The sequence below is a fragment of the Canis lupus genome, chromosome 26, assembly GCF_003254725.2.
Source record: "Canis lupus dingo isolate Sandy chromosome 26, ASM325472v2, whole genome shotgun sequence".
NCBI classification, from domain to species: Eukaryota; Metazoa; Chordata; class Mammalia; order Carnivora; family Canidae; genus Canis; species Canis lupus.
This window is the reverse complement of record NC_064268.1, coordinates 20367638-20393991: the sequence shown is the minus strand read 5'-3', so window position 1 is coordinate 20393991 and position 26354 is coordinate 20367638. Positions and strand designations below refer to the sequence as shown.

General features: G+C 51.4%; 2 protein-coding genes across 14 annotated transcripts in view; one reads left to right on the top strand and one right to left on the bottom strand.

Moving 5' to 3' along the window:
* HPS4 (HPS4 biogenesis of lysosomal organelles complex 3 subunit 2) overlaps positions 1–5947 on the top strand; it is a 36209-nt gene extending 30262 nt beyond the window's left edge. For all 9 annotated transcript variants that reach the window (XM_049102004.1, XM_049102010.1, XM_049102009.1 and 6 more), the window contains one exon: positions 5770–5947. In XM_049102004.1, coding sequence (XP_048957961.1) covers positions 5770–5947 — 178 coding nt within the window. The remainder of the gene's footprint in view (positions 1–5769) is intronic.
* ASPHD2 (aspartate beta-hydroxylase domain containing 2) lies at positions 4970–18499 on the bottom strand. Of its 5 annotated transcripts, none has more exons than XM_025474370.3 (5): positions 18422–18474; positions 16011–16093; positions 12556–13644; positions 7433–7546; positions 4970–6837 (listed from the first exon to the last, which is right to left on the bottom strand). In XM_025474370.3, the coding sequence occupies exons 3-5, from the start codon at positions 13439–13441 to the stop codon at positions 6728–6730; spliced, it is 1110 nt and encodes a 369-aa protein (XP_025330155.1). In that variant the 5' UTR covers positions 13442–13644; positions 16011–16093; positions 18422–18474; the 3' UTR covers positions 4970–6727. The 5 variants fall into 5 exon arrangements, with proteins under 5 accessions (XP_025330155.1, XP_025330154.1, XP_035562654.1 ...); XM_025474369.3 differs by lacking the exon at positions 18422–18474 and adding an exon at positions 17344–17397; XM_035706761.2 differs by lacking the exon at positions 18422–18474 and adding an exon at positions 15156–15191.
* Between the last annotated feature and the right edge of the window lie 7855 nt (positions 18500–26354).

Below are 26354 nucleotides of genomic sequence, written 5' to 3'. Positions count from 1 at the left end.
AGGTTCCCGAGAGTGAGGGCCCCTCTGCTAGAGTGGGCCCTGTGCCCCCATAGTGGTGCTCCCCCAGGGAGGTGGCATTTGCAGACAGAACCTACCCTGACTCGGTTTACAGGTGACACCAGAGTGCCCCCATGGTGCTGGACAGCAGCCTTCTTTATGTGAGCAGGGAACACAGGATGATGAGGAAGTGAAAGGGTCTGTTCCGGGCCAGTCCGTGCTGGCTGCCCAGCGTCTACTATTTTGTGAACATTAAGGATCAAGTTCCCATGGTGTGATTGATATTGACAATCAGATTCCTGCCGGGAAAGGACCTCTGGTCCCTCGAGGGGCCACTAAGCCTAATCAAACTGCCTCCCCGCTGGAGGGAAGCATTCAGGCTCGCTGGCTCTTGTCACCTTGACAGCAGTAGCACATGGGACCTGGCTGCCGTCACCCACTCCAGTGTCTCTCTCGAGTGTCAACCCCACAGTGGTCCTTTCCAGAGCTGCTCTCGTGCCCTTCACACCCCCACCGATACTGCTTTCCTAACACTCCACCCCACCGGCGTGAGCAGGGGCCACACGCTTTACACTGCGTGAATGGTGGCCCCCCAAAGGTACCGCCTCCTCATCCTCTGAACCTGTGTTAAAGGTAAAGGTTCCGTTGGTGTGATTAAGAATCTGGAGATGGGGCAGCCTGGGTGGCTCAGCAGTTTGGCACCTGCCTTTGGCCCATGGCATGATCCTTGGGACCCAGGATCGAGTCCCGCATTGGGCTCCCTGCGCGGAGCCTGCTTCTCTCTCTGCCTCTCTGTCTCTCGTGAATAAATAAATAAAATCTTAAAAAAAAAAAAAAAAGAATCTGGAGATGCAGAGAATACTCTGGATTATCCCAGTGCCATCACAGGAGTGCTGATCAGAGAGGCAAAGGAAGCCGATTCTCATTGAAAGGAGGGGGCATGGAGGCGGAGGCTGGAGTGACAGGGCCACAAGCCAGGGCCACCAGATGCCTCAAGAGGCGAGGGATGGATTCAGCCCAAGAGCCTCGGAGGCAGTGCCACTCCGTTGACGCACTGATAACAGGTCCAGTGAAAGTGATCTTGGACGCGGGCCTCCGAAGTGTGAGAGAATACAGTTGTGTTGTTTTGAGACGTGTTTGTCCTGGCAATTTCCAGCTCTCCAGCTTTGGACGGTGCAGTGCCGCCACCAAGAAGCCCTGCCTGGTTGCAGAGGTGCTGGGAATTTATCCTGGGGCAGAGGGGGAGCTGAGCTCTGAAGCAGGGGTGTGACTCGATGGGACTCTCAGGAGAAAGGGCACTGGCTCCTGAATGGATGAGAAGCAGGGCAACAGGAGGGGGAGGTCCCTGTCCCCCCACCCTCCCCACCCCAGCCGCCCAGCGCAGTCCTGGGCCCTCGTGAGGAGACTGGGGCGGGAGGGTGCCCGCTCAACACTTGTCAGCTAGGCCGAGGAGAAAAAAGATACTCTGGATCTTTTCTCAATGCGTCTGTTGAATTTGGGAAGCTTAAGGTAAAGGTTCTCAGGGCTTTGAGATTTTTAAAAAAGGACATTTCCTCTCCGTTTATTTTCCATGTCTGAATCTGAAATCAGCTGTATTTCTCCTGGGGGAAATCCACAGTGCTTGTGAATCGTGCGGGAGCCCAGAGGCCGCTCCCCTGACTGCCCGTGTGCACACTTCTCCCACGCTCCAGGGGCAGGGCTGGGAGCCGGGCCTGCTACACCCCAGGAGGCCCCCTGGGCGGGGCAGGGGGTGGGGACAAGCACCCCCCACCTGCCATGCGCTGGTGGAAAGGCCCCCTGGATGTCTTTCCTCCAGGCGGTCCAAAGGGGCTCCTGTGCCGATGGAAGCACAAGGGCTTTGGTGTCAGGGCCCCGGGGGGCTCAGATCACACCTCTGACTCACTGCTGTGGAAATGGGGCCTCGTGACTTTATTTCTTGGAACCTCAGTGTTGTCTTTGAAGTGGAGGGGAAAAGGTAATTCTGTAAATGGTGTGGCATATCATGGGGAGCCCCCAGAAAGTGGGGTTGAATGTCCTGAGAGAACAGATGGCCCTGTGCGAGCCATGGAGATGAGGCCTGAAAGTATGCCTGGGGTTCCACAGGCTGCCAGACCACGCGTTTGGTGCCTGGCTTCTAGTTCCAGCTCATCCTCCAGCTGGCCACACGACCTTGGTCATGGCCACTGCCGCCCTCAGCCGCCGCTTTCTGGGTCAATGCATGCAACTGTCTCTGCTTACCCCAGTGGGCCCCAAGTACCCGTGGGGCAATAATACATGCAAAGGAATCTTCTAGAGTGCACGTGCTCTCTGCCCCCAAGGAAGAAAGCTCTCTCACCTTGGATCCAGGGTGGCTGACGCATCAGATGTGGAGAAATGAGGGGAAGGGTAGGTGATCTGAAGTTAGGACCGATGGGTGTGCCTGGGAAGGAGGCAGAAAGTAAATCAATCTCTGTGTGTGTTGCCTCCTGCCACCTAATGCTACAATCTGCTTGAGTGTTTCCACTGCCATCTGTCAGCAGCCCGAAAATATATGGCCTTATTCTGTCCTGTTCCCTGTGTTTACATCTGGTTAAGCAAGATTTAGCTGGGAGGTAAATCTTAGGGGGAGGTTGCTGGCAGCAGGGCCCCATGGTCCTCACAAACAGCATTTTGTACTGAGCCTTTGCTTCTCTTGTTTACATTTAAAAACTGTATGGGGGACGCCTGGGTGGCTCAGTGGTTTAGCACCTGCCTTTGGCCCAGGGTGTGATCCTGGAGTCCCAGGATCGAGTCCCACGTCAGACTCCCTGCATGGAGCCTTCTCCCTCTGCCTCTCTCTCTCTGTCTCTCTCATGAATAAATAAATAAAATATAAAAATCTAAAATAAAAAAAATTAAAACGATGTATGGAGCACTTCCTATTCACCCAGAACTTGACATCCTATGATCTTATTCAAACCTCACTTTAAGCCTATGAAAGTGGCATGAAGCCCATTTTACAGATGAACCCCAGAGTGGGTCGGGACTTTCCGGTGGCAAGGGATAGCAACCACAACTCCAGTTCGGTTTCAGAATAAAAAGGGAGTGTATTGGCTCACGGGTATGGTAAGTCCGGTGGTAGGGCTGGCTCCAGGCAAAGCTACATTCAGGACTCAGGTGATCTCCACACGGTGGAACCTGCTTTTCTCTGTGGGTTTCACTCTCAGATTTTCTTTACACTAGATCCTGAGCTCTACTCCATGAAAAGTGGCCTTTCTTTCTCAATGATCTTAGGGAAAGAATCAGATCATGTCCCCAGCCCTGACCCAATCGTGGAGGGCCAGGAGTATGGAATAGGCTCTGATTGGTCAGGTCTGGATGGTGAGCCCAGTCTTGCAGCTGGGGCTGGTCAGATCCTAGAAACCCCAAAACTAAGAATGCTACATCTTGCAGGAGGCTCAACAGGGTACCATTAGAGGAGTGTTACAAATAGCAGCCATCCTCTAGAAAGCCGGGTTAGGTCGCCTGCCCAGTGTCACACAGGGGCACAGCCTAGACTTAACCTGGAGCTGGCTGGTTTCAAAGGCTTTGTCATTCTTGCGTGGGCAGTGACCCTTGGCCCCAGCTACACATTAGAATCAGGGCAGGAAATATGTTAAAACAAGTACTGAGACCCGGGCCCCACCCTGGAACAAAGAAATGGGACGCTTTGTGGGGGATTGGGGTGCAGGCATCAAAATTTCTCAAACTCCCCAGGTGATTGTATTGTGCAAAGTCAAGAACTGGCAGATTAGGATCACCTTTCCGCTCCCCCGCTATCTGCTGTAGGCCATTCAGTGTGCCACGTGTGGTCACTGTACACAGAGCCCAGACCATCTGGGTGAGCGTGGGGCGATAATGAGCAGGTGCCTGGGAGCCCTGGTATGTGACCTGTGCAGTCTGGGCTTGAAGGCGGTGCAGGCTGTCTGGGTGGAAGCAGGGCTTCTCATCTGAAGCTGGGCGGGCATGCTGGCTCCCCTTTCTCACCTTGAGCATCCTTAGCTGTAGCGTGTAAATTATTTTAGCAATTGCCTAGTTGGCAATGCACACTTGAGGAGAGCGAGAAACATCTCAGCCCGGGGCAAGTGGTGCTCCTTCCACTTGCTGAGGGAGCCCAGCCAGGGCTGCGGCTGGAAGTACCCTTGCTGGGAAAACACCAAGCAGCTGGGTTGCTCCTGGGGCCCCAGGCCACCAGCGTCACCTACCTCTCTTTAAAAGGAAAAAATTGGGCAGCCCGGGTGGCTCAGCGGTTTAGTGCTGCCTTCAGCCCAGGGCCTGATCTTGGAGACCTGGGATCGAGTCCTACATCCGGCTCCCTGCATGGAGCCTGCTTCTCCCTCTGCTTCTCCCTCTGCCTGTGTCTCTGCCTCTCTCTCTCTCTCTCTCTGTCTCTCATGAATAAATAAATATTAAAAAAAATAAAAGGAAAAAATTCAAAATGTAGCTTCTGAGAGATCTGCTTCTTCCCCCGTAGTTAGGCAGTGGAAAGGAGCCCCTGGCTCCCCTGGCAACCTCCACCACTGATCAAAAGTGTCTATCTGCCTCTTCCTTACCTGCCCTGCTCCTCACCTGCTCACAAACACCATGGCAGAAAGGGGGCTGTCACAGCTGCTGTGTGCGCCAGGCACCACCTCTGCAGTGGAGCAAACTGAGGCTCCCGGAGGCTCCGTGACTTGCTCAAGATTGGGTGGGAGCAAGCTCCTGGCACAGAGTCCCGAGTCCCCCCTTTCCCTAAAGCCACGATTCCTGTTCTCTGCCCAGCGTATCACTTAGAGTCCCTCACGTTCCAGGGCTCTGCTCCCGTCAGCCCACACGCGTTACTGGAGAACTGCGTTTTGCTTCACTTACCATATACACCAGAGCCTATGGGGCCCCACTTGTCTCTGCGACACAATCTAAAAGCCAAGAGCCTCCGACTCCTAGCATCTCCTGCCAAGTTCCCTCTTTTCCCCAACACACCACTTTAGCAGGTCACTCTGGTTTTCAGCAAGGTCCTTTATTTATCTCCTGTTCCCCAAGCACGGCACATGAGCTCAGGTAGCCGCGTACCTGTGTGGGCTGCGGGCTTTGTAAACGGAGAGCAGTCAGTATGTATAGAAATCATGCACCTCGGTGATTCTGGAACAAGATACTTAATGAGTAAAAAGATTTCAGGTGTGTTTGAAATTGCTGCCCTGTCCTGCATTCTGATCACGGAAAAAAACATCTGTGTAGAAATTTTACTCAAATGGAGACAGGTTTTTCTTTGCTCACTTGCCAGTAACTGCCTAGTGCATTGTGGATCATGGTCACTTCCGATAGCTGTTCCTCCCAGAAGCTTCTGGTTTCCATTCGGACAAATATGAGACCTGTGTATGTGACAAGCTGTATATCCCACACCACTCCATGGCTTTATAAACTGGACACTGCCTGTGACACATTATTCAAAAAAAGGCAACTTTAAGACAGCTGGAAGGCTATTCTTGCACACCTCAGCTCACAGGCGAGTGTTTCTAGAATCAGTGCCTCTAACTGGCCGTGTCCTTCACAGGGGACCAAAAGGCCAGCACTGCCACGCAGGTCTTTTGGGTTTGTAGGTCTTCACAAAGGCCTCTCTCACACCCACTGGCTTAGGTCACTGTCACCCGGCATGCAACCCTATGCAATGACAAAGACACACGGGGCGGACACCTCCACTATCTCTGAGTCCAGCACTCGAACATTTATGTACAGACAGATAAATGGAAAATCATAGGCAACAGAACTCCAAAGCAAAACAGACACTTTTTTGGTCAGATCTACGATTCCAGTTTTGCCAGAGGAAGGTGTTTCTGGAATGTCACCGGATGAGCGCGGTCTCACCACACCACAGTTCCTAGCAGCCAACCTGCTGGTCTCAACGTTCATCACCGTGGACTCAAAACAGCTGCACGGAGAATTTTCCGGGCCCGGTTTGGCAGTAGGGCTTCTGTAGGCAGTGAGGTAAGTGGATCACACGTTCTGCAGCTGATCCGTGGGAGCCCTGACTTGGCTCTCGAGGACACCAGACTCAGCTTGGAAGGAGAGCAGTGTTTACAGAGGAGGCTCCAGTCCCACCAGCCAAATGCTCCCCACCATCAGGGACCTGATGGGGTTCGGAGTGAGGTGAGCGATGGTGACAAGTCTGCTCAGGCCCAGCCGTGTGCACTGCCCCTGACGCCGGCTGGGTGTGGGGATTGCAGACTCTCCCCCTGCCATGGGGGAGGTGGGTGGGCTGGCGGGTCCCCTGTGTGACCATGACAGCAACAGAGGCCAAGGGCTCTAGCTCTCTGGTTTGCAGTTTTTTGTTTTGTTTCATTTGTTGTTCTTTATGATGACCACAAGGAGTTTTACATGATTACATTCAGACAACCATTTGGTTACTCTATTTCAGAGCACTGAAAAAACCAGGTAGCAAGACGGAGCAGACGACAGGGACCAAGCCTCTGGTCACAGAGCAAAGGAATGCGCTATTAGGCAGAAAGGAATCGCAGAAGCAAATGACTGGAAGGAACAACAACAACAAAAATCTAAGGAGATACAAGCTGAAAATTTCCCATTTACAACAACCAAAGGAAGGAGGGACCCAACGTGATCTCAAAACCCCAGATAAGAACTTTCTGTTGAGGCAGGTTTCTGAGCATGGAATCACGGCACGGGTGGGGGCTGGACTGTACCCCAGGTTGTCCAGGCTGACCCGTGGCCAAGGTCGCCGACTCCAGCACGGGAAACGTTCTCATCGTCCCGGAGCAAAGATGAAATCCAGGGCCTGGCGTTCGGCTGCTGCCACATTGGGATGCCACAAATCCACCATGAAAACCACCCGTGGGCCATCCTCTGCGGAACCTGGGGGTGGGGGAGGCACAAGAGGGATGAGGTTTGAACCTTCCCAGAACCAGGACCCACGTAGCACTGTACCCCACACAGTTAGCTTCTGGGTAGGGACCCATCCTGACCCCTGGCAGGGATGGGAAAGTCTCCTCCTCTCTGAACAAGAATGTTATCCTGGCTTCATAAGATTCTGGGTGGGGCAAATGAAAGGAGGCACTGGGAGGCTGGAGGGGGAGGCAGGGAGGGCGGGAGGAGTGAGTGGTAGGTGGAGCACGGAGGAGTTTTTAGGGCAATGAAGCTATTCTGTATGATCCTGTCAGGGTGGATCCATGTCATTATACCTTTGTCACACCTACAGGACATACAGCAGCAAGAGTGAACCCTAATGGAGACTACAGAGCTTAAGCAATAATAATAATGTGTCCATACTGGCTCATCGGTTGTAACAAATGTAGCACACTAAAGCAAGATGGTAAACAAAAGGGGAAATTGTGTGTGTGGAGGGGCGGGGGAACGGGGGAGTATATACTTTCTGCTCGATTTTTCTGGAAACTTAAAACCATGCTAAACACATACAGTCTGTAACAAACAAACAAAAAGCAGCACTCACCTTCATGGAATGCAGTGTGCAGGAAAGAGTCATCAAAGAGGAGGCAGCGTCCTTCTGCCCAACACTGGGGCTCTCCCCCTACCACCAGCTCGCAGCCACCTGGAGTTTTGAGACCTTTGGGGGGAAAGCGGAGAAAAGAGAATGAAGGCAGGTGGCGTGGGGGATGGCCTGTGCTGGTGGGAGGTCTCTACTTCCGAAGCAGCCGACCTTCCACCTCACCCCTTGGAGCCCTGTTTGGGGTGGAGGCGGGGTACTCTGACAGGGCAAACACAGGCTACATGGCACCCCGACCATACTGAGCTCCCTGGAAAAATACATTCCTCCCTTGGTTTAATCTGCTCTGGGTCATGGGCTGCGCAGTGAGGCTGGCACTGAACTTTTCAAGACTCCTGAAGCTCATCTGTAAGTTCCCCCCCTTAACTGAGGAAGGTCCATAACTCACGTGGCCCAATAACTGTGTTCATTACAGCCCGATCTCTAGGGCTGTTTTGGTTGAGATGAAACAGTGCCCTCATCTTTGGGTTCCAGGCTTTAGATCCATCTTGGGGTCTGAGGATGGGCATGTGGTTAGTCTAAGCTCCTCCGGCCTCCCTCTGGGAAGCTGGGAGGTCACCCCTGAGGCAGTGCCGGAGCTCCAGGAAGTGGGCCCACACCTTCACAAGGAGCCATATGCTCACAACTGTAGGCAGCGGCTGCCAAGTCGGGGTGCCTAACCCCCAAAAGAGGACCTGGCTGAAATGCTGCTGTACATACAGTTTCACGTCCCTGTCTCCCACCTGATGATCTGGGGAAACACTGGGTCCCTGTCACCGCCTGGACGTCTATAAACAAAGGCACCACCACAGACATGAAACAGATACACGAGGGGCTGGGTGGGCCCCGCGACTCTCAGGAAGGATGGATTGGGAGGAAGCAGGGCCCTGGCAGAGGGGGGTGGGATCATGGTGTTCTTGTCTGTCTCCGGTGACTAATGGCACAACCATGACATGGGACTAGTTGGCGCTGCCCCTTCCAAATGACTACTAAGGACAAACATGAAACAGGGTTCTAACAGAGCATTTTAATGCATCTCTTGAACCAGAAACGGACAGCTCCTGGAAGTATGTGTGGGGTAGGAATTCACACTGAGGCCACTGGAGGAGTGGCGAGGATGAGGACTTGGGGTCAGATGACTGACTCTTATCCTTAAGTGCCCCAGGACCTTGGGCAAATCACTTAACCTCTCTGAGCCACAGTTTCGACGTCTATAAAGGGGGAACATTAGCACACTTGCCTTCGGGGCTCTATGTGACCACTGTCCTTGCCACCAAGACCGTACAGACTGCCTTGAGCGCAGGTTTGGGCTGAATTAGCACTTTTCAGACATCACATCACCCATTCTCCAGATGGGAGCAACTGCGATTCAGAGAAGTGACCTGCCTGAAGTTTGCTCCTCAGTCCTGGTGGGGACATGAGATCTGAATCCAAATCCGTCTGGTTCTGAGGAACAGGCTCTTCTTAAACCACTGGACAGTATGTCAGTAGCAATGGTATGAAAGCGACTGTCCATTCTTACAGTTAATGTTTCCACTATCAGTAGGACACCTCATTGCATCAGGCGAGAAGGGCCTCTCGGACTCCAGAACCATCATCTCTCATCTCCTGCTACCATAACAACTGCTGAGGGTGGGGTGGGGGTTAGGGCTGCGATGGACCCAGAGAGCCCTCACTGACTGGTTCAGGAGGACAAGGCTGTTAGGTCTCGGTGGCTCTCTGCAAGGACACTCCACCCCAGGGCTTCAGAAGAAGCTCTCCTTTCTCTGGGCCGCTAAATGATTCACCACTGTGCACGACGGTACAATAGAAAAATGGTCTGGTTTGCTGGCTTGACAGCCCCCTGTCCCCTTTCCTCTGCCTTCCCCTTTCACCGTGGCTTCCAGCGGCCCATCATTCCTGCTTACTGCCCGCAAACCCCCTCAGTTGGCAGAAATGATCAATTCTCTCCCAGAGCGTTCAGAGATCGGCCCCACGTCCTCTGGCTGAGGGCTTGCTGTTTGCCCCCACCAACCACTCAGCGAGGCAGGTCAAGGGCGCAGAAAGGGCTCTGTGTGCCAGCGGCCCCCACTTCCAGATGCCGGAGGCTGGCACTCAGGTGGTCACGGCACATCCAAGCTGCTCCGCCAGGCCCACCCTGCCAGACGGCCGAGAAACCCAACAACAGACACGTGAAAGGCAATGAGAGTCTAATTGTGCTTCTTTAGCAAGAATCTGCTGAATGTGCTCGCGCATTTTCATCTACCCTTTCCTGGGGGTTGGCCCTGTGGAAGGACATCCGCCTCCCCAGGAAATCTGCCTCATGAGCCTTGGAGGTTGCTTGCTGGAGGTCTGGGGCAGAGCGGTTTGGACATCCCAGCACAGCTGGAGCTCGGAGCTGTCCCATGGCTCTATGCGGGGTCCAGACCCAGTGACCCCCCCTCCCCGCCCCAAGAGGCAGCTCAGCACAGTCCTTGGCGCGTGCCGGGACTGGGTGAATGCCCAGCGGTCACTGGGGTTTCAGGTGTCTGCAGGGTCAGCCCGACTAGTCACAACACCTATGGATGGCCTGGTTCCGGAACTGCAGGGGCCTCCTCCACTCCAGCCAGGTGAGCTGGCAGGGGGCGTGGCCACCGGACCAGACTCCCTCCCTCTCTGGCAACACTCAAGGTCAAACACACCTTTGTTTCATTCCCAGGTGGGTATGAACATGCGCATGCCAGCAGAAAGAAGGGAACGCTGAGCAAACCAACCCAGGGAGCTTGCCCCGGCCGTGGGGAAGCAGCCACAGTCCAGTGGGACTCCTTCCAAGAGAACATGACACGGCCCAGTTTTTCTGGTGGCAGCAACTAGCTGGGCTGAGAAGCGAATGACAGGTCATCCTGAGGGCCCGTGTGGGCATGGTTTACACTCACACGTGCGCCAAACAGCAGCACCACAGGCCTTCACACGCAGGGCAAATCCTAGGTGTTCTGGCCACCCGCCCTTGCTACTCATCTCCTATTCCTGGAATTCTACATCAGTCTGCAAACGCTCTTCCCTGTGAGTTACTCTGAAGCTTTTTAAAAACATACAAAGAAAACCTTTGAAAAAGGCACAGCACTGCTCCTTATTGCCCACAGCCTCAATCCCTCAAGCCTGGCATGGGGCCCCCCTGCCCCACTGCAGCTCGCCCAACCTGTCTGACCTCAGCCCTGACCCTGGATGCCACAGCCAGCCATGTCTGCCGCTTGGCTTGGGTTGGGGAAGGCTCCTTTGCTCCACCCTGGCAGCCCTGGCAGCCCCAGCAGCCCCCCTGGCAGCCCCCCATGCTCGGATCTGAGCCCCCCTGTGCAGGGACTTCACTGAGATCGCTCAGATAGCCACCTCAGCTTCTCGATTAATCAGAGTGCCCTTTACCTGACTGCCTTCTACCTGCCCACACTTCCCATGGGCTACTTTTAATCCTCCAGAGAGCCCCGAGGCACGTACCATTACCTCTGTTCTAGGGGCTCAGGGTTTCGAGGTCCCAGCCAAGAGCACTCGGCAGATGGGGCCCATCGAGCTGAGTCCAGGTGCTCTTGCTTCCGAAGCCCAGTCGTTTCCCACTGTGTCCTGAGGACCCACGTCTTAGGGATCCTTTCCTAGACTGTCCGCACGGGTTTCATAACACAAACCACTAGCTACCACCGCTGTCCATGCCAAGTAGTCACAGGAGATCCCACTTTATTTAACCCTGTCAGCGATTCTGAGGTAAGTGCTACCTCCCCATTTTACAGATGAGGAAACTGAGGCACAGAGCGACTCAGTTACTTGCCCAGAGTCCCAGGGCTGACCATGAAGCCAGGCCACCTCCTCTGGCGCCTCTGTCCTCTCCTGTCTCTGCTCTTGAAATACTCATTGTGTTAAGTGCTCGAATCTAGTTGTTTTTCAAACTGGCGAAGCCCTCTGTCCAAGTCACGTTTTGCTCAGAATCCCCACATGGGGTGGGGGAAGCAGAAGGTTTCTGGGGAAGCAGGGCTGGAGCGTCTGAGGTGTCTGGCTCAGGTCCCCCCCAGGCTGCCCTGATGCTCCTTTACAGAACACTTAGGAACTCCTGGCTCCAGCTTAGAGCGGGGCTCCTCTGTGTGTGCTTTTTCTTCCTCTGTTCCAAAGCCAAGGCAGCCAGCACTGCAAACTTCCTGAAGCTGGACCTTGCCCGGGCTCTGGGCACACCGCCCTAGTCGGGGATGCTAACTGGTGGTGCCACTGCCCCAGTAACCAACCCATTATCATGACTCACCAGGAACAGGGAATTCTGGGGAACTACCAGCCCTATGTACTGAGTTGCGGTTAAGCCTACCTAAAGGGTGAGTACTCCACGTCATGCTCCCTGTGAATAAACGCCTCACGATACACATTCTCTAATTAGACCCTCAAAGTAACACTCCAGGGAATTAGCTTTTTACCTCTCCTTTGTAAGTGAGGGCATGGAGGTCCAGGGAAGTGAAAGTGATCTGTCCAAAGTAACACAGCTAGCAGGTGGAGGGGCCAGGATGCAAACACGCCCGAGTGGACCCCAACCCGGTTCTCAAAACAACTGCTGCACACGTTAACGATCTCCCTAGAATCTGAGTAAGATCAGCATTAACATCAAGCACGACTTCACCCTTGATTCAGAAGGCACTAGCGTCTTTCACAGCTGCCCGGATGTCATTATGAACGTCAGTGATCGTTATTATAGCCTTGGCTCTGGAGCTACGCTGTCCAATACAGTAGCCGCTAGCCACGGGTCCCTTTTTAAATTTAGATTAAGTTAGGAATTCTGTTCCTCCCCGGCACCAGCCACGTTTCGGGCACTCAGTGGCCACGTGCTGCTAGCGGCTACTATACTTGGACAGGACGGATGGAGACCACTTCCGTCACCGCAGAAAGTTCCTCTGGACAGACCACCTGTCAGATAATACTGATCACAAGTTCCTTTTTTGACTCGATTTCTGCTGTCACCATCGTTTACACGCAATTCGTCAATCTTTGACGGGAGCACAGTGGAGAATGTGAACCGGCACGACTCTGGCTACTGTGCTCTTATGCCACCTGGGGGGCCGCGCACGGAAAGGCGTGTGCCACGAGACCCCAACCCCGCCACATACCTAAATGGCATCGGATGCGGATGTTGGTGGGCCCGTAGTGCTCCGTTATCACAGTCCCAGGGCTCAGCACGGAGATGCATGCGTTCCCAAAAACATTGTTCCCAATACAGGTCCGAAGGCTTCCAAGCAAGCGGTACGTCCGTGGGCACTTCCTGCAGTTCCTGGGAACGCAAACCCCCTGATTGACCAAGTAAAAGGTGACCCACTCCCCACTGGGGGTGCTGTTCATTTTCCATCCTTGCGGGAGGCTGCAGTTTGAGAACGCTTTGTAGAGGGTCTCAAACTCGCACAGGATGGTCTGGAAGTTCCGTTCCAGCAGTTCCACGTCATGCTTCTGGGCATCTCGGGAGAAGTAGGGCGTGGTGGGGAGGTCAGGCAGGAAGAAGACCTCGGGCTTCTGGATGGAGGGCCGGCTGTTGAGGTAGCGGCCCTGCTCGCGGATGCCCTTGTGGATGCGGCCCATGCCGGACCAGGAGTACCGCTTGGCGTACTCCTGCAGGTTGTGGTAGAGCTTCTGGTTGAGGCCCTCGTTGTGGGCACAGCGCACGCACTCGGGGGACTGGCAGTATACGAACCCGTTCTGCAGCCCGTTGGCGTCTGCACCCTGCATCAGGGCGTTGACGGACGCGTAGGGCCGGGGCTGCTCCCGGCCCACGTGGTAGCAGTACCACACGAACAGGACCAGCAGGCAGGCCACGGTGACCACAGCGGTGGTGTCACAGTCCCGCACCGACTGGATGCCCGTGGCGATGCAGTCCCTCAGGCCGTCCAGCGACCAGCTCCAGGCCACCAGCCACTCAAGCGACATCTTGAGGGAGTTGCTGTTGGGGGTGCGAAGCAAGGGCAGACAGTCACTCCTTGGGGGTCCCAAGAGCACCCACACCATGTAGCTCAACGTGGGGGGGAAGGGGAGGCTGGGGCAGGGGGAGGCATGGCTGCCGCTGTTCCTCGGATCCCGCTGAGGGTGGCATTGACCAACGTCTGGCCCACCACTCTGCTCCCAGCAGAAGTCACCGCAGGTAGGGTGGGAGGAGCCTCTGTCACGCCAGCAAGGGGGGGGGGTCGGTCACCGTGAAATGATTTTCAAACCTGAGATGAAAACAGAAAAGGAAACTAGCATAAATTTTTCTACCTGGAAAAAAGTCCTCAACTGAAATGTAAAACCCCAGATCATTGTTGAAGGTCCTCGTTAAGGCAGGGGACACACATCTCAAGCTTGTGTGTTCTCTACTCATTTTAGCACAGCCCCCATTTCCCAAAGGGCCAGTGATGTGCACTCTGCATCCAGTACTGACAATTACACAAGCCCCACCTGTTCTGTGTCATCCTTAGGGGATGTTAACAGCCCCACTTTACGGGTGGGGAAACCGAGACCCCAAGAGGTCATATACTTCAGCCCAAGTTCACACAGCCAGGGCAGGGACACACACCCCTGCTGACTGCAGGGTGATGTCTATTCATAGGAGGCGTTTCATAATACCTGTTCTCCTTAACTCTCTGGATCTTTACAGAGAGATCTGGATTCCAAAGCATCTTAAAAATGGCAAAGGAGGGGCATGTGGCTGGCTTAGTCGGGAGAGCATGCAACTCTTGGTCTGGGGGTCACGAGTTCGAGCCCCATGTTGTGCACAGAGATTACTTAAAATGAATTAGTAATTCCTAAAAATAGCAAAGGAGCCTTAAAACTGCACGTTCCCCATTTTACTTTCTCTTTTCATGGTGCTTCCTCATTCTTAATCTCTCTTGCCCTTCTGACACAAGGGTTTAGCTCAAGCTGGAAGGGGAAGTGGTCTCTTGGGGGTCACATCTCCATGGCAGACACCGGGTGTTTCTGTCTACCTGCCTGGGAGACTACTCACTGGTCTCGCCCACAGGTTACGAGAGGAAGTGATGGGGGAGAATGGAAATAGAAGCCCTCATAGGTCCAGTCACTGAAACAGACAGGAGCACTTTGCCAGGTACCCCTGCCAATGGTAAGAGCCAGTGTCTGGCACCCTCGTTACCCTAAAAGCCTGATCAGAGCCCAGAAGTCATGTTGCCCGTGTCTATAAAGCCCCAGCCGTGTTTCCCAGCTGAGACCCTTCGTCCAGCCTGTGTGTTCTAATCTGAGCACAGCCAGGTCTACGATCTCCTACAAGCCTAATACATTCCCTCAGCGTGAGGGGCCGCAGAGTTCAGAAAAAAAATGGTTTTGTGTGCTACCTTCCCTCTTGGGAATAGAAATCAACTGAAACAAGGGAAGCCTGTCCCTTCTCCTTTCTCTGGGGACTAAATTTGGCTGGAAAATTCTTGTGAGGTGGCAGAGAGGCCAAGAACCCAAACTGGAGGTGGGTTGAACCCTGGATGAGTCACTTCCCCTCCCTCTCAGTCTCCTCGTCTCTAAGAAGGGGTCCTGCCCATCTCCCTGGATGCAGGGCCAATGACGACCAATGTAAAACATCTAGGATGTCACAGTGAGCCTTTAAGATGTGCTGATGAGTGCTCAGACGTGTGGCACCCCATGTGGATCAGCCTGCGAAGTAAAGGCGGGGCACCGGGGAAAGCCATCTCAGGACCAGGGACCCTACGGACAAATTCTGGACACTCTCATTGCCACGCACCTGAAGTGATTTTTGTTTGTCCCCAGACTTGCAGAGCTGAAAATGAAAGAGAAACCTTAGGTGCTCATTAACTGCCTGCTTGCATCTTCCCAGCTTAGGTTGAATTAAGCATCGCTTGCCTCTAATGTTTAGCAAGTCAAATACACATACGCTAAATATTCCCGGCCGTTTTTATGTTTCTAGGAAAAATGCAAGAGTGGGGAGGCTCGCAGCTCAATTCTTTTCTCGCACGTTCTCAATTTCTTCACAGATCTGGGCCCCCCTGGCTGGAAACAGACCCCAGGGCGCCCCTGGTTCTCTCCTAGCCATACCATAACAGGCACCTGATCCCTCTACAGGGAAAAGGAAAGAAAATCTGGGATGATTTTTTCCCATGTTTTGTTTGCCAGCCTGTCTCCCGAATAGAACAGAACCCCGGGATTCCTGAAATTCAGCGTGAAGCTGTCATCTGTGTGATAAACAAGCACTTTTACTAAAAGAGTTTCCCCCTCCCTGAGCTCAACCTCTAATTGGAACTTTTAAACTCAGCCTCTCAGGAGGAGAGGTTTTTCTTAAATGAGCATCGAGATGGTGATAATTGAACAAACACCTGTTAAGTGTCAGTTCCCATCAGCCCTGCTAATCGCTCAACTAGAGCACAGTGAAAACCCGGAAGGCGGGGTGGATGACGAGGGGATCTCTCCACTGGACACCCCTGCGGCTCACCCTCGTCCCGGGGGAGGAAGCCTCATTCTGGACAATGCTAGCCAAGAGCGCTCTCTAGGCTGAGCAGCAAGAGATCCTGATGCCCTGAACCCAGCTTCAGACCCTGTTCTCATCAACAGCACTGAGAGCTGAAGTTAGGGCTTTTCTTACCTGCCAGTTACTTTTAGCCAAAAGACACTGGGAGGCCCCTGAGCCCAGAGGTGGATTTAAAGGTTCATGGCTGAAATGTGATGCTAAAAAACGAAACAAAACAAAAACAAAAAACCCTTACATTTACAGGGTGATCGACAGCTTATTAAGTACTGTTTCAAACATTTGACCCTCCCAGCACCCAGTGACAGCCACCAACGCTCCAGTGGGAAGGGCATGGATTCTCCCTCTCCCCAGTTCCTGCCTCAGGGACTACAGTACCGTCCAGTTTCCTTCACACATCTGATCATTTGCATGTTTCATGTGTGTCCTCGTTAGGGACAGGGACCTGTCACTGCAGTTCTGCTCTTTAATAACTCCTATGGTAAAGGTCGGTCAGCTCTGGGGAATAGGGTCCAAATTCATGTCCAATGGGTTGAGCAAGTCCAATGAAATATAACTTCTGATGCGATGGAACATCTGGGGGACAGACTCTGCTCTAACCTGGCTAATGCTGTTCACCTTACAATCCAGGAGGCTGCCCAGTGCTAAGGAGCTTCCGGTCACTTTCAGGGTGTGGCCAGGGCGCCCTAGAAGCCCCCCCCCCCCACCAGGAGCAGGGCAGACAGAGCAGGGCAAGGTGTGTGATGCAGGTCACCTTCTCCACCCAGGACCCACCGAACTGCCCTGGGGTCATGCCTCCCCTGTGGGCAACTGGAGACCTCTCCTCCTCACTTTCTGGGCCAGCTTTTTCAGCATCCACCCACTCTGGAGAGTGGGGGAAGTGGGGGGCGGCGGATGGGTTAACACAGATGGTGACCACCAGGAGGTCAGGGGAGGAGGGGGAGGGGGCCACGGAGGGTGAGTGTTGGCAGGAAAAGTGGGCAGGAGGCTAAAGATCTCGGGGAAGGTGGCTTATAGTGACGGCTCACGGGACAGGGGACGAGGGCCGCCGCGGCAAACGCGGGAAGTGGGGGACACTGAGGCCCGGGGGAGGGGGCAGCAGGCGAGGACAGGCGGCGGGGAGGGGCAGGGGCGCCGCGATGGGCCGGGGCTGCGAGGAGGGTGCTCCCGGCCCGCCGCCAGCTCGGAGCGAGCGCCCCGCCGCGGCGCCCCTCGCCGGGCCGGGATGCGGATCCCCGAGCATCCCCGAGCATCCCCGAGCATCCCCGAGCATCCCGAGCATCCCGAGCATCCCAGCGGCCGCGGGGCGCGGGGCGCGGGGCGTGGGGCGTGGGGCCCGCGGGCCTGCGGCCGTCCGGCCCCCGCCTCCTCCCTCCCTCTCCCGGGGTGCGGGGGGCGCCGGCCGCGCAGTCCCCCACCGCGCCCCGCAGCCCCCGGGGACGCCGCTTACCTGCGCGCGGGCGGCGGGGGCGGACCGCGGGGCCGGGACGCCGCCGCCGCCCGAGGGCGCGGACGCGCAGACGCCCCCCGCCCGCGCCGCGGGGCCACCGCCGGGCCCACGCCGCGGGAGCCGGAGCCGGAGCCGGAGCCGAGCGGAGCCGAGCCGAGCCGGTGCCCCCGCCGGTGCCGACGCCGCGCTGCGCTCCGCGGGGCCGCGCGGACCACAACTCCCACAATGCCGCGCGCGGCCGGGCCGGCGCGGGGAGGGGGCGCGGGCGACGGGCGAGGCGGGGCCGGGGGCGGGGCCGGGGGCGGCGCGGGGGCGGGGCCGGGCGGGCGGGGGCGGGGCCTGGACCCTGCGCGGAGGGCGCGGGCGGGGGCGCGGGCGGGGGCGCAGGGGCGGGCGCTCATTCATTCGCTCGGCGGCCCGCCCGGAGCCCCCTGCCCCGCTGCCCCGGCCGCGTCCGCGCCGCGCCCCCCCACTTCCTCCTTCCCTGCTCCTCCACCCTCCCTCCCGCCCTCTCCTTTCCCCCCTCGCTTCCTCTGGCCCCGACACCCTTCTTCCCTTTATTTATTGAGCCGCCGCCGGCTCAGGAGGCCGTTCGGGCACTGGGAACCAAACCGTAAATCGCACAGCATCCCTAGCGTCACGGAGACCCCCCTTCAAGACCAGCGAGCGTGGGCGGCCTCCCGTGCCCACGAGGCCCCCGCCCGGGGAGCCGCAGCCCGGGTCACCGCAGGGCACTCGCACCAGCACCCGGCGCGCCGAGTAGTAGACGAGAAGGTGCTGGGCGGGGCGCAAGAGGGCGGGGGGCGGGCGGGGCGCAAGAGGGCGGGGGGCGGGTGGAGGCCCCCAGGGAGGCCTCGCTGAAGAAGTGATGCTGAAGCCCAGAGAAGCTAGCAGTGGCCGCGGGACGTGGTGAGGGCTCCGGGGTTCAGTGCATGGGTGGGTTCTGGGAACTCAGGAGCAGGATGGCTGACCCACCGTCCGTCTCATCTGTTCTGTCCCGGCATCTACTTTGTCCTGTCCCAGCACCCACGTCAACCATGTCTCAGGGTCTACCTCCCACACCTGTCCTAGAACCCACCTGGTCTCTGATCTAAGGACTCCCCTCCACCATGTCCCAGGATCCACCTCATCCTTGTCCCAGAACCCAGCTGGCCCCTGACCTAACAACTCACCCTACCACGCACGTTCCAGAATCCTCCTTGTCCTTGCACCAGAACCCACCTCTGCTGTGGCTCAGAATCCACATCTGCTGTGGTCCTGAACCCACCCCACCATGTTTTAGAATCCACTTCATCCCTGTCATCCTCTCCCTTGTCCTTACTCCAAAGGAGGAAGAACTGTTTTCCCCCTCTCTTATTCTACTAAAATAAATGAAATGCATACATTGGGAAGCCATAAAATGCGTCCAGATTTGTTCAAAGTGTGGGTAATCAACACAGTCATCCGATTTAGAAACATTAAACAAGATGTCTCTTTTCACTGCCAGCCTCGCAGTGGTTGAACCCAGGGAGGGCGGAGAAGGTAGGAGGGCATTTGGTCCATCTCACATTCAGGAAGTTGCTCAAACTCAGACTTCTCCAAGGGTGCTTATACATTCAGTCAGAGCATCACCCTGATGGAGTTGAAAAGGAAAACATTCTTCATATAGTTGTAAATGTGTGTTCCATTCCTGGATCACACCATCTGTAGTGCATTATGAATTAATATTGTCCATAAATCCTGTAATTATCTTTGACCGGCACAATTATACTGCTCTGTATTTGTTAAGAGTATTTATTTGTTCCCAATGGCAGTATGAGCGTTTACACATTTTGCTGACCCTGCTGGCCATTTCTGCCCGTGGGAGACAACTGGGATGGGAGGTGAGGTCTCCCAGAAAAAGGGTATCAGGCCTTCTTCCAGAGGGGGCTTTCGGACGAGAGCTCCAGATAAATTGTCATTGCGCTAATGGAGGAGACAAGACAAGGGCCAAGTGAGTCTAAATTGCCTGCCTCCTGCTTGGCTGCCACCCGCGCCCTCCTCCTCTCCCGACTGTCTCCTCAGGGCAGTCCTTCCCGACCCACTCTGAGGCTGTACAACCTATCATTATGCATCTCATACACCATGGAGCCCACCCAACTCCCTCCCGCTGCAGATGGAGTCACTGGGGGTCCAGAGAGAAAACATGCCTTGCTCAATCAAGGTCACAGCAAGTCAGTAAGGGAATGTGTAGACCTTCAAGAAAATGCTTGCTTGGCGTGTTAAAGAAACTAGCATAGTCTCTGTAGAAAGAAATTGAGTAGTATTTGTTAAAACAACAACAAATGTGTATACCCTAAGAAAAATCAATTTAACTACTCTGGAGAAATTCTAGAATGGGTAAAGGAATAGTGATGTTTTTATATAATCCTGTACAACTATTTAAAAGGAGGAGCCAGATGTGTATGCAACAATATAAAGCTCCTAGGGGCCCCTGGCTGGCTCAGTCTGAAGCACATGTGACTCTTGGTCTCAGGGTTGTGAGTTTGAGCCCCACATTAAATGTAGATATTACTTAAAAAAATTAAATCTTAGGGTGCCTGGATGGCTCAGTCAGTTAAGCGTCTGCCTTCTGCTCGGGTAATGATCCCAGGGTGCTAGGATGGAGCCCTGCATCAGGCTTCCTGCTCCGTGGGGGGCCTCCTTCTCCATCTCCTGCTCCCCCTGCTTGTGCTCTCTGTCTCTCACTGTCAAATAAACAAGCAAATAAATAACTAAAAATCTTTTTAAAAATTAAATATATATATATATATCCTAAACAAATAATAGAGCAAAAAATCAGAATCATGCTTGTACTATCATTTTATCTACATAATACATACACACAACACAAAATGTTACTCTATAGTTTCTGTGGATATATACATATATGTATATAAAAGCAGGAGAAAAGCATTAGAAGAATACACTAGTATGTTCTCCTTTTTAAAATTTAAAGCATTACAATGTTGGCAAATGCAAAGAATATCCCTCAGAGGAAGCACACAAAATTCATGAGTTGTAACTTCAGATGCCATTAAGAAGGAAAAAGAAATTAGGCACAGCGGACAAAAGAAACTGGCATTTTCTGGAATGTTGTAATTTGATTCAGTATTTTCTTTTTTTTTTTTTTTTTTTTTTTTTTTTTTTTTTTTTTTTTAATTTTTATTTATTTATGATAGTCACAGAGAGAGAGAGAGAGAGGCAGAGACACAGGCAGAGGGAGAAGCAGGCTCCATGCACCGGGAGCCTGATATGGGATTCGATCCCGGGTCTCCAGGATCGCGCCCTGGGCCAAAGGCAGGCGCCAAACCGCTGCGCCACCCAGGGATCCCTTGATTCAGTATTTTCAAAAGGATTTAAACGCTCCTGGAACAAAATGCAAAAAGGATAAATCAGTTACTAGGAGTACCTCTCTCCCTTATCCCTCAACCACCCAGTTCCCTTTCCTTGAGACAATCAATTTAACCAATTTCTCAGGCATCCTTCCAGGAAAATGTTGTGCATTTGCAAACACTATACAGAAATACTTTAACTTTTGAAAAGGAAATATGAGTATATTATTAGTGATATTAAAAATGAATTTTTAAGGGCCACCTGGGTGGCTCAGTTGGTTAAGCATCTGCCTTTGGCTCAGGTCATGATCTCAGGCTCCTGGATTGAGCCCCACGAGTCCCACATCAGGCTCCTTGCTCAGTGGGGAGCCTGCTTCTCCCTCTCACTCTGTCTGCTACACCCCCTGCTTGTGCTCTCTCTCTCTCTGACAAATAAATAAATAAAATCTTTAAAAAATGGATTTTCAGAATAAATTTCAAAATTACATTAAAAAGAAAAAAAAAAAAAAAAAAAAAAAAAAAAATTACATTAAAAAGTACTTTTCAAGAATGAAGAATTGCTCAATATGAGAAAAATCTTTTGATAGAATTCATCATATTAACAAATTAAAGTAAAAGCACTACAAAACATCCCAATAGATGCAGAAAGGCCATTTGACAAAATTCAACATCCATTCATCATTAAAGACTCCGAACAAAGTAGGAAGTGAAGGGAACTCTGTCAATCTGATAAAGAGTATTTATGAAAAATTTACAACCAATATTATACTTTCTGATTAGAGATTGAATGCTTTCCCTCAATGATTGGAACCGAGGCAAGGATGTTCTCTCTTGCCACTCCTATCCAACATCGTATTGGATTTTCTACCAATGCAATAAGGCAAGAAAAAGAAATAGGAGGCATTTGAAAGAGTATTAGAAAAAAATTCTTCATAGTATCAACAGAGCTGTAAAGAACTCAGGAATGAATTTAACAGGAAAAATGAACAAAAGTGAAATAGAAATATTGAGAGGCAGAGAATAAATTGTAAATGATGACAATGTATGCAAAATCCATGGATAGGAAGAGACAACATCGTAAAGATGTCAGATTCCCCTAATAATCTATAAAATTTAAACAGGTTTTTATGAAAATATCAGTATGTTTAGTGAAACAAGATAAATTGGCCATAAAATTTATATAGAAAGGCAAAAGGCCAAGAAAGCTGAAGACAAAATGAAACTACCTAATAAAAACCGAGTAAAAGGTATAAGCAGGTAATGCACACAAGAGGAAACATAACAGCCAACATACAGGGAAATGTGTGCCCTATCCCACACTGATCATGAGGGGAATACAAAGTAAAACCATAGAGACACCATTCTGCATTCATCGTTCTGGCAGATGCAAATGCAATTCATCAATAAAAAGCCAATTGATGCCAAATGTTGGTGAGCCTGTGCGGTACTAGGTGCTCTTGCGCACTGCTGGTAAAGTGTAAGTCTTCACAACTCTGGCCATCTTTAATAAAGCGGAAGGTATGCACATACACCCAATCCTGCCATTCCACTTCCTGGTATTTGCTCTAGGGCACTGGTTTTCAAACTAGGGGTCTCACTGATGGTTCTAAAAGAGATGAAATCATGACTACAATTTAAGACAATGAAACAGAATAAATTACAATAGAAATTACAAGAGTATTTTTTTAAAGTTTATTACTATGTTTTTCCCCCCAGTGAACTCTATGCCCAATGTGGGGCTTGAACTCACATCCCTGATATCAAAAGTCCCATACTCCATCAACTAAGCCAGCTAGGTGCCCCTATGAGAATATTTCTGACAGTATCTTACACTTCATGTTTGCATGTGTGTTTTGCTCCAGGCCCCACTGTAAAATGCATTTCTTTTTTTTTTTAAATCTTTTTTTTTTAATTTTTATTTATTTATGATAGTCACAGAGAGAGAGAGAGAGAGAGGGGCAGAGACATAGGCAGAGGGAGAAGCAGGCTCCATGCACCGGGAGCCTGATGTGGGATTCGATCCCGGGTCTCCAGGATCGCGCCCTGGGCCAAAGGCAGGCGCCAAACCGCTGCACCACCCAGGGATCCTGTAAAATGCATTTCTGATGTTGGTGGTAGTCAGGTAAGTTAGAAAGCTTTTGTCCTAGAGAAGTTTTCAGAGTGGGACAAGAATATACCTTGCAACATGTGAGAAATTGGAATCAACAAACATTCAAGAGGAAAATGCACACAAAAATTCAAGAAAAGCAATATGAGACAGCACTTAGAGCATGAGCCAGAGTGCAATGTATTAACACGCATAAATCTCCAAAATATAATATTGAGCTGGAAAAACAAACTGCAGATTGGCACGTGAAGCATAATATTGATATAAAGTGTGAACTCATGCAAACAATAGATCATATATTATATATACATATAATGTAGAACTATATCCTATATTCATGCATAAGTAAATATATACATTTGGGGAAATACATAAATTAATGTGTATTAATAAATGTATTAATATTAAAATCTTGTGTGATGATCATTAATACAAATTCAGGATAGCAATTATTTGGGGGGAGGGAGAGGTGAGGAGACGGGAGTGGAATTAGGAAGGAGCACATTATAGTGTTTATTCCTTTATAAAAACCAAAGGCATAAAACAAAATATTAAGATTTGGTAAAGATGAGTAGTGGGTACATAAATGTGTGTCCTCTTATTCTCTATGAATGTTTGCTATGTGACACAATTATAAATCATAAAGAGGCAATTTTTAAAAAGATTTATTTATTTATTAAAGAGAGAGAGAAAGAGAGAGCAAGGGGAGGAGCAGAGGGAGAGGGTAGAAGCACAATCCACTCTGAGTGCAGAGCCCAACATGGGGCTTGATTTCACGACCCTGAGATCGTGACCTAAGCCGAAATCAAGAGTTGGGTGCTTGACTGACTGAGCCATTTAGGTACCCCAAAAGGCAAAGTTGAGGAGGTAAGATGAACTTTGGTTTTGAAAGTTTGGGTTGTGGGTTTCCAACATGACTTGAGCTTTGTGAAGACATTCAAGAACAGCTGTTTCAACTGTGCTCCAACTCTGAGGCTCCCAGTAGCCTCTGTAGGGGCAACAGAAGAAAGGGGGGCAGAAGAGAGTGGGGTTATCAGCACATGCTCAGCAGTTCTCTTTGTTGCCTTCTAAGCAGCTTGCTCTTTATTAGTTTTATATATTGACCTTCTGTATTGGTGCAATGAGAAGTCCTAAGACTAAAACAAGTTTGTAAGCCCCTGCCTTAGGCTGCCCCAGATAAAAGCTGGGAGTCTTTGCTCTGAGAAATATCAGGATAAGCCTGAGTCAGAAAATTCTAAGGAAAAGTTTATAGATTTAAATAGGTTTATCACATTGAATGATGCACTTTTGTTGGCTAGCATATACAATGACCAATTCTATCTGTCCAGAAAGCAGAGCCACACTGCATTTTGTTACATGCTGAATATATTCTTAGAACAAGTCTAAATCACCTTGAGCTGATCCAATAAAGGGCTGTTAACATCTATTTAGCCTTGGAACAGACGGTGAACTTCCTGCTTATCGTGCAAATAGGTAGATTCAGACGTGAGCCTGCTGCTTGTGAGGCCTGGGGAGAGCTTGCTTCATATAGTGGAGTAAGTGAATTAATTAAAACTTCTTCACCAAACGTCACCTTGTTTCTGCCCCTGCCTTCCACTGGGTCACCTTGGACTTGATCGGGCTCATTATCTTTCTCTGGAGTCCTCTAGTCATTCTATGCTCTCTGGAAGCTTTGAAATAGCTTTGGCTAGGCATGGAAGGTAGGTGTGAGAACTGAGAATTCTCTGTGATGAGAAAACAGATATGAGAAGCATGTCCAGGTTCATAAAATCTATGAGAATCAGCCCTCTACAAATCCTGGAATAGAGTTCAACCACTTGGGCAGCCTGAGTGGCTCAGTGGTTTAGCACCGCCTTCAGCCCAGGGCGTGATCCTGGAGACCTGGGATCGAGTCCCATGTTGGGCTCCCTGCATGGAACCTGCTTCTCCCTCTGCCTGTCTCTCCTCTCTCTCTCTCTCTCTCTCTCTCCCTCTGTGTGTGTCTCAAGAATAAATAAATAAAATCTTAAAAAAAAAAAAACAAAGAATTCAACCACTAAAGGAATTAGATCATGTCATTGACAACATGCTTCATGTCCTGCCTCCAAGAGCCTTCCCTGGTGGTAAAAGACTATGATCATATAGATTTCTAATTTTTCCACCAGTTGGGGTTATTAAAATTATTGATCAACCAGTACACCATGGCAACAATCATTAGAATGGAGGTGGACTAGGGGTGCCTGGGTGACTCAGTCGGTTAAGCATCCAGCTCTCGGTTTCAGCTCAGGTCATGATTTCAAGGTCCTGGGACTCAGCTCTATGTCAGGCTCCATGCTCAATGTGGAGACTGCTTGTCCCTCTCCCTGTGCCCCCCCTCTAAAAAAACAAAACAACAACAACAACAAAACCCCAAGAATGGATGTGGACTACCAAATAGGTATGTCCATATCAATGAATACTGATCCACATCAGACCAAGTGGTATAGAAATTTAATCTTCATGAAATTTCATGGAGGCTATATTTTAGCCTAGAGCAGACATATCTTGAAGCTCCGAGGTAGAATGGAGAAACCTCCTCCAAACCCATTTTCTGCATTCCCAATAGACAGAAGTTGCACTGCTTGCGACTAACTACTTCTAAACTCTGAGAAGTCAACTGGGAAGACTATTTATTGAACACATAATTGTTGAACATTTACTATGTGCTATGCACATTGAGTCTATGGTAGTGAGTGAGTACTGCCAGCTTATGCATTAAATCCAGCACAAAGATGTGTTCAATGTAGCCTTCTCAGGGCTTTTTAAATTGCCAACATTTAAAAATTAGAAGAAGAAAAAAAAAAATTAGAAGACACCAGGGCTCCAGGGTGGCTCAGTCAGTTAGGCTCTGCCTTTGGCTCAGGTCGTGATCCCAGGGTCCTGGGATGGAGCCCCTCTTTGGGCTCTCTGCTCAGCGGGGAGTTTGCTTCTCCCTCTCCCTCTGCCCCTCCTCCTGCTCCTGCACTCCATGCTCTCTCTCAAATAAATAATCTTTTTTAAAAAAATAGAAGACACCATGTAAAATTCTGGTTTCCCAGCTTCTCTTGAAAAATGGCAATGTCTGATCACCACAGGCTAGATTTCTGCAAAACAGCAAATTGGCTGGCAGGTGGTTTGCTGTAGTCCCCACCCACTCCCTATTGTTCCCCAACCCCAGGGACAATCGTCACTTGCAACCATCATTGCCTCTGCACTGTGTGCATGTCTAAGAAACTAAGGAAACATTTCTCTGCTTCTGTGTCTCTGTCAAAAGTGGGAAAACAAAAGCCAGACCAAGAGGGCTGAATGATTTTTATTAGCCTTGGCCACTTGCCTTGTTTATGTTACCTGACATGTTCCATGTTCCATAGGCACTCCCAGAACCCAGTGATGCCAAAAAAAAAAATAATAATGATAAAAAATAAAGATGTGTCTGCCTCAGGGAACTTACAGGAGTGAGATTAAACTTGACAACTATAAGAATCCTCCGCTGCCCCTCCTCCCCCACCCCGAGACCTGGTAGCAAGTGGAAAGAAGGAAGGAACAGCAAGTGCAAAGCAGGTGAACAAGCTTGG